This window comes from Odocoileus virginianus, chromosome 31, assembly GCF_023699985.2.
Source record: "Odocoileus virginianus isolate 20LAN1187 ecotype Illinois chromosome 31, Ovbor_1.2, whole genome shotgun sequence".
NCBI lineage: Eukaryota > Metazoa > Chordata > Mammalia > Artiodactyla > Cervidae > Odocoileus > Odocoileus virginianus.
In genome coordinates, this window is record NC_069704.1 from 17,222,225 (window position 1) to 17,235,566 (window position 13,342).

Below are 13,342 nucleotides of genomic sequence, written 5' to 3' on the forward strand. Positions count from 1 at the left end.
GGGAGACAGGAAGAAGATGTAGGAGCTGGGTGCTGAGCAGTAAGCCCCAGAGCAACCTTCTTGAAAGGTGGCCATTTGCCCTTTCACTCTGTGTCCTCATTTGCTAATGAATTTGGGGGCCCTCTTTTCTTGTGCCCCCATTATGCAGACTCATGGGGACCATCAGCCAGGGGTAGCTTTCCGCTGCTCCTATTGGGCAAAGAATACATTGAAAATGAGTTGCATAAGTTGGGTGCAAAGCTCAGTTTGGGTCCAAAGTAACAGTTAACTTGTGTGGGTTGGTGGTCAGTGAGCACAAACAGGGCTTGGGACAGGAAAGGCGAGGGGCTTCGGAGTTCTCTGGATCCCCATCTGGTTTTAGGCTGAACCAGAGACCAAGGTCCCTGTGGAACAGATGGGACAGAGTATGGCCATATGGCCTTTCTTTTTTGCCTTTGCTGTTAATTTTCTCACTTAGATTTGTTTAGCCATGTGGCTGAGGAAATAGATAATTTTATTTTCTGCATATTTTAGAGTATCAATATTTGGGCACTGTTTAGTGACAAAGAATAAGCAATCAAATAAATACAAATTGAGTCCTCATTTAAGAGCCTTTGGATAATTTTACAGTGTAGATGCAAACTTTTGGCATTCCCTCCCAGCTTCCAGTTTCACCTGATACATTTCTTCTCTGTCCTTAGTCCTGGACTGGCAGTGCTGGTTCAAATCCAGCTAAATAATGCTAATTATTATCTGATTCTAATTCAATTCTAATTCCAGCTTGGCCACTGTATGCCTTAATGGCTTAGGGAAACTCATTTTCCCTGACTTTTAGTTTCCCCTTCTATGAAATGAGGACAGTTAGCACAAATAGGCATTTATTGTTTCCTTTGAATAAATATTTACTAAACATCTACTGCATGTAAGACAGTGTCCTGGGTGTACAGTGGTGAAGCAGACAGACAGGATCCCTGCCCTCGTGGAGCTTACAGTTCAGCCAGAGAAGCAGATATGAAGCATGTTGTCACATACGTAGAAATATCATAGCTGTGGTTAAGTGCTATGAAGGAAAAAAAAAAACCTGTCCTACTATGTCAGTTACCACTAGGCTGTGGGTAGGGACTTAATTTAGCATGAAAGGTCATGACATTTAAGCTGAGAGCCTTGATGTTCAATTCAAGCAGCAGTTAGCCAGGGGAAGAACAGGAGCTCAGCCATCAGGGGCACTGGCTTCCAGCCAGAGAGACAGGGTGTGAAGGCCACGTGCCTAATGCATGTCCTGGAGCCAAGGGACAGGAGTGCCAGTGCACTGAAGGAAGACTGGCTGGGGGTGAGTTGGGAGTCAGCAGGGTCAGATCATGGAGCTGGCGAGGAACAGCTGAATTTTATGCAATGTGCAAAAGGAGTCCCTGAAGTAGGTAGGTCATGATGATGAGGGTCAGATTGTATGGTCCTTGGCATTGAGGGGACTTGAAGGATGACAGCCTGAGCATACACATGTACCATTTTGTGCTCTGTTTTTGGGCTTCCCAGGTGGCCTTGCCATAAAAAACCTGCATGCCAGTACGGGAGACATAAGAGACTCGGGTTTGATCCTTGGGTTGGGAAGATCTCCTGGAGGAGGGCATGTAGTCTTGCCTGGAGAATCCCATGGACAGAGGACCTGAGTAGCTACGGTCCATGGGGTCGCGAAGAGTCAGACAGGACTGAAGCAACTTAGCATGTCATGTATGTTGCATATTTCCAAATAATCTTCATATTATACTAATTATGATTCTTGATGTGTAGGTTGTAGTTTATACTTTTGAAAGTACTCTTGTACCTGTTATCTTCTTGATTTTCACAGCAAGTCTGAGAGGTATTCATTACAATTTCTGTTTCATAGATGAAGGAAATATTGTAAATTAGTACATCAGTAAGAGGAGGGATTGGAAGTTTTTACCCCAAATCTATCATGGGATAATGCCGGTGACGTTCCTGGTAGCAATACAGGGATCCGTGCAGTTTTCATTTTATAACCTCGTACATTATTGCCAACATTGAGATATTTCTTGTGTTTGCCATTGTAAGTAAGTTACTATAAGGATTTTATACATATAGCCTTTTCTTATTTTTATATTATTTCCTTAGGCCAGAATCTCAGGAGCATGATTCCTAGGTAAAAGGGAAGTGGCCCTTGACATACATGGTCAGATGTCCTTCCAAAGATCAAACCAATTGAAAAATCCACTGTCACTGCATGAGGCTTTACAGTTCTGGGAGGCCTGGCTTTCAGATTTATTTTTCCCTTTAGCATTTCTCTTATTTGATCTTTAAGATTTCAGTTTAATTGAATTGAAGTGTATGTTGATAAGTATTCATTGTGATGCTGACAGAGCCTAGAGTGTGCCATTGCTTTGATAAATTTTCTGTTATCTTGGGAAACTCACGGTCTCATGTTTACTTCTTTACCTCTCAGAATAGTCTTCCATATTTTCATCAGTTTCTTTTCCCCATTGAATCCTGTTACCTTATCAAATTCTAAAAGTAACCTAGTGCTATTTTACTGTGCCAGGGACATTGGATAATGTCTAGAGACATTGATTGGTTGTTACAGTCCTGGGCAGGGGTGGTTGGTATCCACTGGTAGAGGCCAGGGATTCTACCATTCATAGGAAAGCCCCTCACAACCATTATCTGGCCCCCCAAGTCAAGAATTGAGAAGAATGCTGCTCTAGAAATGCTTGTGCATTACATCCCCATGTTGTTGCTGAGGAGTAATGAGAGGGCAAGTCCCCAGAGCAGCTCAGTGCAGCCATTTACTTAATCATCAGAATTTTAATTTTAATACCCAATCTGAAACAGGGCTTCTGAGTTTCTGACTTTGGTAAGAAACACCTTTATGAAAACAGTGTTCCTCTCCCTTTCTTCCACTCTGTGGTGGGGGCAGGCATGGAGGGAGGTGAATAGGAAACCGAGTAAGATTCACAAGTGTGTAACCATAGTGTGTGCGTAACAAAAGTGTGGGTGAATTTAACTCAAATGACCATTACATCTACTACTTAGGGCAATAATCCCTTAGAAGGAATGGAGTAGCCATCATAATCAACAAAAGAGTCCGAAATGCAGTACTTGGATGCAATCTCAGAAATGACAGAATGATCTCTGTTCATTTCCAAGGCAAACCATTCAATATCACAGTAATCCAAGTCCATGCCCCGATTAGTAATACTGAAGAAGCTGAAGTTGAATGGTTCCATGAAGACCTTTGAGACCTTCTAGAACTAACACCCAAAAAAGATATTCTTTTCATTATAGAGGACTGGAATGCAAAAGAAGAAAGTCAAGACATACCTGGAGTAACAGGCAATTTTGGCCTTGGAGTACAGAATGAAGCAGGGCCAAGGCTAATAGAGTTTTGCCAAGAGAATGCACTGGTCATAGCAAACACCCTCTTCCAACAACACAAGAGAAAACTCTACACATGGACATCACCAGATGGTCAATACCAAAATCATATTGATCATATTTTTTGCAGCAAAAGATGGAGAGGCATGATACAGTGAGCAAAAACAAGAGCGGGAGCTGACTGTGGCTCAGATCATGAACTCCTTATTGCCAAGTTCAGACTTAAATTGAAGAAAGTAGGGAAAACCACTAGACCATTCAGGTATGACCTAAATCAAATCCCTTACAATTATACAGTGGAAGTGGGAAATAGATTTAAGGGACTAGATCTGATAGACAGAGTGCCTGATGACTATGGATGGAGGTTCGAGACATTGTACAGGAAACAGGGATCAAGACCATCCCCAAGAAAAAGAAATGCAAAAACACAAAATGGCTCTCTGAGGAAGCCTTACAAATAGCTGTGAAAAGAGTAGCAAAAAACAAAGGAGAAAAGGAAAGATATTCCCATTTGAATGCAGAGTTCCAGAGAATAGCAGGAGAGATAAGAAAGCCTTCCTCAGTGATCAGTACAAAGAAATAGAGGAAAACAATAGAATGGGAAAGACCAGAGATCTCTTCAAGAAAATTAGAGATACCAAGAGAACATTTCATGCAAAGATGAGCTCAATAAAGGACAGAAATGGTATGGACCTAACAGAAGCAGAAGATATTAAGAAGAGGTGGCAAGAATACACAGAAGAACTATACAAAAAAGATCTTCATGACCCAGATAATCACAATGGTTTGATCACTCACCTAGAGCCAGACATCCTGGGATGTGAAGTCAAGTGGGCCTTAGGAAGCATCACTATGAACAAAGCTAGTGGAGATGATGGAATTCCAGTTGAGGTATTTCAAATCCTTGAAGATGATGCTGTGAAAGTACTGCACTCAATATGCCAGAAAATTTGGAAAACTCAGCAGTGGCCACAGGACTGGAAAAGGTCAGTTTTCATTCCAATCCCAAAGAAAGGCAATGCCAAAGAATGCTCAAACTACTGCACAATTGTACTCATCTCACACGCTAGTAAAATAATACTCAAAATTCTCCAAGGCAGGCTTCATCAGTACATGCACCGTGAACTTCCAGATGTTCAAGCTGGTTTTAGAAAAGGCAGAGGAACCAGAGATCAAAATGCCATCTGTTGGATCATCGAAAAAGCAAGAGAGTTCCAGAAGAACATCTGCTTTATTGACTACACGAAAGCCTTTAACTGTGTGGATCACAACAAACTGTGGAAAATGCTTAAAGAGATGGGAATACCAGACCACCTGACCTACCTCCTGAGAAATCTGTATGCAGGTCAAGAAGGAATAATTAGAACTGTACATGGAACAGCAGACTGGTTCCAAATCAGGAAAGGAGTATGTCAGGGCTGTATACTGTCACCCTGCTTATTTAACTTATATGCGGAGTACACTGTGAGAAATGCTGGGCTGGAAGAAGCACAAGCTAGAATCAAGATTGCCGGGAGAAATATCAATAACCTCAGATATACAGATGACACCACCCTTATGGCAGAAAGTGAAGAACTGAAGAGTCTGTTGATGAAAGTGAAAGAGAAGAGTGAAAAAGTTAGCTTAAAACTCAACATTCAGAAAACTAAGATCATGGCATCTGGCCCCATCACTTCATGGTAAATAGATGGGGAAACAATGGATACAATGATGGACTTTATTTTCTTGGGCTCCAAAATCACTGCATATGGTGACTGCAGCCATGAAATTAAAAGATGCTTGCTCCTTGGAAGAAAAGCTATGACCAACCTAGAAAACATATTGAAAAGCAGAGACATTACTTTGCCAACAAAGGTCTGTCTAGTGAAAGCTATGGTTTTTCCAGTTGTCACGTATTGATGTGAGAGTTGAACTATAAAGAAAGCTGAGCGCTGAGGAATTGATGCTTTTGAACTCTGGTATTGGCGATGACGCTTGAGTCCATTGGACAGCAAGGAGATCCAACCAGTCAATCCTAGAGGAAATCAGTCCTGAGTATTCATTGGATGGACTGATGCTGAAGCTGAAACTCCAATACTTTGGCCACCTGATGGAAAGCACTGACTCATTTGAAAAGACCCTGATTCTGGGAAAGATTGAAGGCGGGAGGAAAAGGGGACGACAGAGGATAAGATGGTTGGATGGCATACCAACTCGATGGACATGTTTGAGTAAGCTCTGGGAGTTGCAGAAGTCTGGCGTGCTGCAGTCCATGGGGTTGCAAAGAGTCGGACACGACTGAGCAATTGAACTGTACTGAACTGAACCATCAAGTGTCAGTCTTATTTCCAAGCTATGTATGAGGGCCTATTTGAAGTAAAAATGCTAAGTTTAGAGATGGGGGATGAAATCTGATTTTGATAAGTGCAACCAAAATGGCATTCCATAAGTGGAAGCAGAAGTCAAATTAGGTTTCTAGAGGGAAGCTATTGGTAAAGAAATACCTGGAATATCTCCCTGTGTTTAGAAGGCAGATTCTGTGTTCAGTGACAGAAATCATTTTAGAAGTTCAGAGTAAAAGTGCATGGGTAGAATTGTGTCTTTTATGAGTTCTCTGGTTTGAGTGCTGTCTCTTGGAGACAGTCTCTTCATTAACACATGTTAGTGTCTCAGCTCAGTAAGGCTTATAAGGATCAAAAATCTAGGTACTCTGGTAATGGGGTACATAGTGGTTTAAAACACACCCTTGAGTTGGATTGGTTTTGAATTCTGGCACTATTTACCAAATTTGTATCCAAATTTAGTAACTCCTTGAGCCTCATCTGTGAAATGGGATTTATAATAGTATTAACAGGGTTATTTGATGGTTAAGTGAGTTCATCTGCGTAAAGCAGTCAGAACACTGATACATGAATGCTAAGTCACTTCAGTTGTCTCTGACTCTTTGTGACCTTATGGATAGTAACCCGCCAGGCTCCTCTGTCCATGGGATTCTCCAGACAAGAATACTGGAGTGGGTTTCCATGCCCTGCTCCGGGGGAATCTTCCCAATCCACGGATTGAACCCTCCTTTCTTAACATTTCTTGCACTGGCAAGCATGTTCTTTACTTCTAGCACCACCTGGGAAGCCCTGACTGATGCATCATGGTAAGACCTATTTAAGTGTTAGCTATCATTATTATTGTCAGTCTTGTTCTTACCTCTTTGCCTAATCTGCTTACACCCAGTTGCTGGGAATGATTTGCAGGATATACTTTGTACTCTTTGCTGTCAGTACCATGGGAAAGATCCATTTTTTTTTTTTTTTCCCAGTCAATCAACATATTTTGAGCATCGGTCCCCCTGCAGTGTCCTAGATGTGGGACTGCAGAGATGTCCAGGAACCTAAGACTTGATTCATTGAGTCAGATCAGTGCTTTGGAGGGTTGGTGAACACCGGACTCTTTTAAGTGGCTGTCTTGAAAGGTGTATGTCCCAAACATAGCTCTATGAGAAGCAGCCTGAGCGGTGCAAAAGCATGTAGGAGTCAGTAGATCTGGGTTCAAACTCTGGTGCACTCTCTTACCAGGCTATGGCTCAGAACCTGTCCCAATCTAATGATACCAGCTACCTCACAGAGTTATTGTGAAAATTAAATATTAAAGACAAGGTGTATATAAATCCCCGGTACAGAGTAGGTTCTCAATATTGACTGTCACTATTATAAATCTGTAGGCCATGAGCTCATTTTACCTTTGTGGAACCTGTTGATATGCTTTGATTATGACTTAGGGGGGTTATTTCTCAGCTGAGCCACTGGTTTCCTAAGTTGGGCAAAACTAGCTGTTCCTCTCAACCCTGCCACTGACTATCTCTGTGACTTACCCTTCCTTGAGCTTTAGTCTTGTCACGTATAAAATGGAGATGATTATGCTTCCTACATCTCAGGGTTGATTGCAGGATTAAATAAAATAATCCATTTATAAGGTGCCTGTTACACACTGGACTCGAAATAAATGGTAGCTACTATTTATCCCAAAAGTGTACATGGTAGTTTCAGAGCTTCAAGGTTGATGACTATCTTACTCATACTCTTTATTTAATTTTGATTTTATTTTTTGGAGTTCTTTTCTGAATTTATTCACAGTTAAGCTGCCTTTTAAAAGTTGTACTCCCTTTTGTTAATATTTGTAAGTGATTTTATTTAGCTATAAGCTTGGAATGCATACAATTTTGTGTTCTGCTTTGTTCACCTAATGTTATATGGTTAATAGTATCTGTATTTCATAAATGTTGTAATAACTGTATAATGTTAAGTAGATGTGCCATAATTTAATCATTCCCCTATTGCTGTGCAATTAAGTTGTTTCCAATATTTTCCAATTATACTGTCTAAATGGACGAATATCTAAACATATGTAGCTTTTTGATATTTTAAACTTAGTTCTGTGGGATGAATTCCTAGGAATATTCTTTGGTCAAAGGGGATAAACATATCTTTTGAATACATATGGCTAAGTTGCTTTCCTAAAGGGCTCAACTGACTTACCTTTCTGTCCTTATTGTTTTGTAAACTTCACTTCATTCTCTCACTCAACATACATTTTAAAGCCCTTATCTTGAGGCAGGCTTAGTGAGAAGCAGGTGACACGGGGAGAAGCTCCTGCCACGCCAAGTGCTGATGGAGGCTCAGGGCACCTGGGGAGCCCTTGGAGGGGCCTGCAGCTCAGTGGGTAGAATGTTGCTTCTTTGGGATTATTTACAGAAATACTTAGCAAGACCAGCCCCATCTTTGCTCTTGGAGATCCCACTGATAGCATGCATTCTTCCAGAGAAGGACCTATGTGTCTGTTTTTTCCTGATGTGCTATCTAGAGCAAATTATTCCTCATAGTTATATGGTAGCAGTGTTTTTAGTTCTACAAAAAAAGTAATATATGCTCATTTTGGAAAATTTTGAAAACACTGGAAAGTGTTTTTAAAAAAAAAATCACCCATGCATGTTCTTACTGTCCTAGGACATCCACTGCTCTCATCCATATATTTCCTTCTATAAAGAAGATTTAAAAAAGAATTTAATGTAGAACCATATCAAAGGTCTTTGGAATCTAAAATATCAGAAATCCAACAACAAATAAAACAAAGAACGAAACCAAGCTGAAGCAAGGTTAAATTAATTATGATCTATTCATAGTGTGGAGTATCAAGTGGCCATCAAAATCCATATTTTAAGAGAATATTTTATGTCATGGGGAACACTCCCAGTATGATATTCAATGAAAAAGCAAAATAAAAAATTACACATGCTGTATAATCTTAATTTTGTAAAGAAAAAATATTGTTTATGTATGAATAGAAAAGAAAGACAAAAATATTAATGGAGAACCATTATTAGCTTAATTTACTAGGGATTATCTCCAGGAAGTAGGATTAACAGTGATTTATATTTATTTTTTTCTACTTTTCTGTATTTTTTTAATTTCAAAATTTTCACAATAAAAATGTATGGACTTGGGGATCAAAAAAAATCTATTTAAATAAAAGGAAAGATTTCATATCTGTGTTCTCTTGGCTTTATGACTCTGAAGACACAGTTGTAGTTACCCTCATCCACAAGAGCCCGAGATTCTTCTGGGCTTTTGGTGTTCTTCCTAATTAGAACATCGGAGTCTAGAACTGAAAGGAATGGTAGAGGTGAGGCTTCAGGCAGTGGAACTAGTTGTCTGAACACCACAGGTTCAGTTAGATTATGTCTCATGATTTCTATCCTGTCCCTATGCTTATTTATCCCCTGGTAGCTCACTGAAGCAGATCTTTCCTTTAGAGAAACCCCATTGCTTTAACCAGTCACTAACACTTATGTTCAGTGGTCATCTAACCCACTGGAGAAGATGGCAACCAGATCGGGACAGATGGGGAAGGCCTCTGCACTCTTCCCGGATATTTCCAGCCCTGGTGGCACACAGGTCCACGTGGAACTGAGTGTGAATTTCCATTATCCTTTGGAGCCTTTTTCTCAGCCCCACGGGGGCAACCTCGCTTGTGTCTTTAGAGCTGAGCTGGTGTGTATTTAGCACAGCAGTTTGCACAGGCTGTCTTCTTTCACCAAATGGTCATAACATACCTAACACCGTGCTAAGGCTGTGGAGGTTCAAAGGTGAGCTAATCCAGTGCTTGCTTTCAGGGTGCTCATATGTAGTGAGGAAGCCAGTAACAAAAACACGATTTCAGGGGCTCAGGGAAACTGTGATGGGAGGAGGATTCATGGGTTACTCTGGGAGCACAGCAGAAGGGCTTCCCGCTCTGCCTGAGATTTTAGTAAAGGAAATTGTGCCTGGTTGAGTCTTGAAGGGTGCGGGGAGGTGAGCCAGATGAAGCAGGATGGGAGGCATCTTCCCTTTCTTCGAGAGAACACAGAGGTATGGAATAATAGTAAGGTGTATAAGGTGAGAACTACAAACGGTTCAGTAGCATTAAAGCTTAGAGAGTGGTAAGAGAGGCTGGATAAGTAGGTTCATGGTTTAGTTCATCTTTTCATGGATTTCCCAAAGCTCAATAGTGTTAGGCACCCATGTTTGTTTAATTCACATTGCTTTGTCTTATTTTCCACTCAGTGTCAGCTGTTTCTGGAAGTGGCCTGGCCTCTATTCATCTTCCTGATCCTGATCTCCGTGCGGCTGAGCTACCCACCCTATGAACAACATGAATGTGAGTATCTGAGCATCCCGCCTGAGGCTCACCACTGGCAAGCAAAATTCAGGCAAAGGGCAGGGACTAAATGTGACCTTTCCTGTGGCTCTATCTTTAGGAAACTTGGAAAATGATTTGGAACAGAACAGCTAGGCTTCCGATTATTTGATAAGGCATCAACTCAGGAAACCATTTTCAGCCCTAGTGAATGGTGATAATGGTAATTATAATAATAGCTGACATCTGTTTCATACATTTTCAATCATGAAAATAAAATAATCTTACTGATAGCTCAGAGAGGGGTGATTAAAAAAGCTCCCTAAGGCAATACCTTAACATCCCTGTCATCTGGTCCCTGCCAGGCGTTTTCACATACATTATGTTTTTATCACTCAGTTGCAAATCATGGAACATATAATTTTAAGCAGCATTTGTGTAGAATATCTCAGATCAACTAATATTATTCCATTTGATTCTCATAAAAACCTTATATAATGGACTTTATCATTGTGATCATTTGCTTTAATTTCTTAATAAGTAAATAGAGACTCAGAAAAGTTCAGGGGCCTGCCTGAGGTCACATATCTATTAAGTGACAGCAATTCAATAAAACTCAGGTCATTTGACTCCCAATCATGTGTTTGGATGATGGCCTTTTCAATGAGCATAGCGAATACAATAGTGGCTAAGAACACATGCTCTAGATGTCAGGTTACCTGGTTTGAATCTTGGCTTCAACACAGGTAGTCGCCTTGGACAAGTGACTTAGGTTCCCTTTACTGAGCTTACTCATCTCTATAAAAGGGGAATAGTGCTTACCCCATATGTTTGTTGTGGGGCTTCCTTGGTGGCTCAGATGGTAAAGAATCTGCCTGCAACACAGGAGACCTGGGTTCAATCCCTGGGTCGGGAAGATTCCCAGGAGAAGGGAATGGTTACCCACTCCAGTATTCTTGCCTGGAGAATTGCATGAACAGTGGAGCCTGCTAGGCTATAGTCCATGGGGTTGGAAAGAAGCGACTAACACTTTCATTTTATTTTTTCATGGTTGTTGTGAGTGTTATCCCACAATCTCAATCTTTCTCTCCTGGCTGAGCTTGCTAGATGGATTAACACTGCAAAAATGCCCCAATCTAAAAGATCAGCATTTGTGGGGGAGTTTAACTGGGACTTTTATTCCATGGCCCCTGTGACTTTTCCTGTCATTATCCAGCTCCATCCACAGCCCACCAGCCCCATCAGTTCAGTCTCTCAGTCGTGTCTGACTCTTTGTGACCTCATGGACTGCAGTTCTCCAGGCTTCTCTGTCCATCACCAACTCACAGAGCTTGCTCAAACTCATGTCCATTGAGTCGGTGATGCCGTCCAACCATCTCATCCTCTGTCGTCCCCTTCTCCTCCCACCTTCAATCTTTCCCAGCATCAGGGTCTTTTCCAATGAATCAGTTCTTCACATCAGGTGGCCAAAGTATTGGAGCTTCAGCTTCAGCATCAGTCCTTCCAATGAATATTCAGGACTGATTTCCTTTAGGATAGATTGGCTTGATCTCCTTGCAGTCCACGGGACTTTTGAGAGTCTTCTCTAACACCACAGCTCAAAAGCATCAATTCTTTGGCACTCAGCTTTCTTTATGGTCTCACATCCATACATGACTACTGGAAAAACCATAGCTTTGAATAGATGGACCTTTGTCAGCAAAGTAATGTCTCTGCTTTTTATTATTCTCTCTAGGTTGGTCATAGCTTTTCTTCCAAGAAGCAAGCATTTTCTCTAGTAGCTCAGCTGGTAAAGAACCAGCCCCATAGGTGTACTGGACACAGTTCTTCAGGGAAGTGGTGGGACTGGGTTCACATTTGAATTGTGTTCCCAGTCTGATCCTTTGTCTTTCAGGGCACATACTGACAGTTATTCATCTGCTAATTTGCTAGTACACGTTATACATATTCAAGTTAAAAAAAAAAACAGAACCTGAAAACATTCTACCAGATGTGATTTTCTGATTTTACCAAAAAGGAAAAGCACATACAATGAAATATATACTCAATTTGTGGTCTTTCTCTGGAATTATCACAAACAAGCAAGGCAGTGTAGTGGAAATCGCACAGAGTTTAGTATCAGAAAAATTGGGATTTGTTTGGATCCCCCTTCCTGGCTCTGCCGCTTGCTGAGGTTGTGATCTTGGGCAAGTTGTTGAATTTTGACCCAGATCTCTTTGAATCCAGACCATCCATTCTCAGAAATGTTGTGAAATTCGTATACCTAAGATAAGACTTTTGCCCTCCATCAGTGCAGTTCTTGCAGCTTTACTTCCTGTTCTCAGCCCCTTCTAGGGACCTGGCTGGAAGGGCAGAGAGTTAAGCTGATGCTTGCAGAGGTGTCTTGTCTCTGGGAGCAAGGGGTTGGTATATAATTCTTCCCCATTAATCTTTCCCAGTTTGACTCAGACCCATGAAGATCCTAATCACTTCCCTGGATCACGAGAGTCCATCATCCCGTGCATCTGATGCCAAATCCTCATCCTGGTTTTGTCTGCAAATCAGATGGGACATGACACCTGGGGAAGGGTGTGCCCACACTCACTGGGCTGCAGCCTGAAGCACCTTGTCAGTGTGCTGGACCAACACCACCCTGCCTTTGGTGCCAGCATCTCCTGGAGGTTAAAAGGGGACAATCCCTTGGTCCTTCGAGTATGAGGAGCAGCTGACTTAGGCAAGGGACCTTGTTTGGTTTTCCTTGAACTATTAACAGGGAGATAAGGGGATTAACTGAGTAAATGCTCAACAGGCCAGAGTCCCTGCGGAGGGTGGTGGCAGGGACCAGATCTTGTTTCATCCTCCTTTTGGATGTTGCTTCTCTGGTTGCTATGTGGACAGAATAAAAAGACAGATAAAAGGACCCCAGTATTGAAATGCAAAATGTCGCAAGTCCCGGCTATGGGTGAGCTTCTGGGGAGACTCTGTTAGTCCATTTGCATGAAAATGTAAACTGAAAAAAATGGATTTATGCCTTAGAGGGAGGTGGGGGCTGTGAGAGGGAAGGAGTGCTCCTGGCTGGGCAGGAGCTGAGGAAGTGCTGTTCCAGGCTGGCCTCCAAGCACTGCAGTAACTCTAGTGGGCCCATTCACTCATCCTTACCCTGTGCCAGGGACTCACACTTTGCCTATGAAAACTCATGTAATACTTACCATGGCTCTGCAAGATGGATTCTATTGTTATCATCATTTCATATATGAAGAAGCTGAGGGCTTAAGGGGTCACTGACTTGACCAAAGTCACTGTTTAGCAAGTTGCAGAGACTGGATGTATATCCCAGTTGGTCTGACCCTAA

The 13,342-nt window shown here is 41.7% G+C and overlaps 1 protein-coding gene across 4 annotated transcripts in view; it reads left to right on the plus strand.

The window, feature by feature from the left end:
* Positions 1 to 13,342, plus strand: part of ABCA1 (ATP binding cassette subfamily A member 1) — a 132,837-nt gene that overhangs the window by 23,590 nt on the left and 95,905 nt on the right. For all 4 annotated transcript variants that reach the window (XM_070459352.1, XM_070459354.1, XM_070459351.1 and 1 more), the window contains one exon: positions 9,939 to 10,032. In XM_070459352.1, coding sequence (XP_070315453.1) covers positions 9,939 to 10,032 — 94 coding nt within the window. The remainder of the gene's footprint in view (positions 1 to 9,938; positions 10,033 to 13,342) is intronic.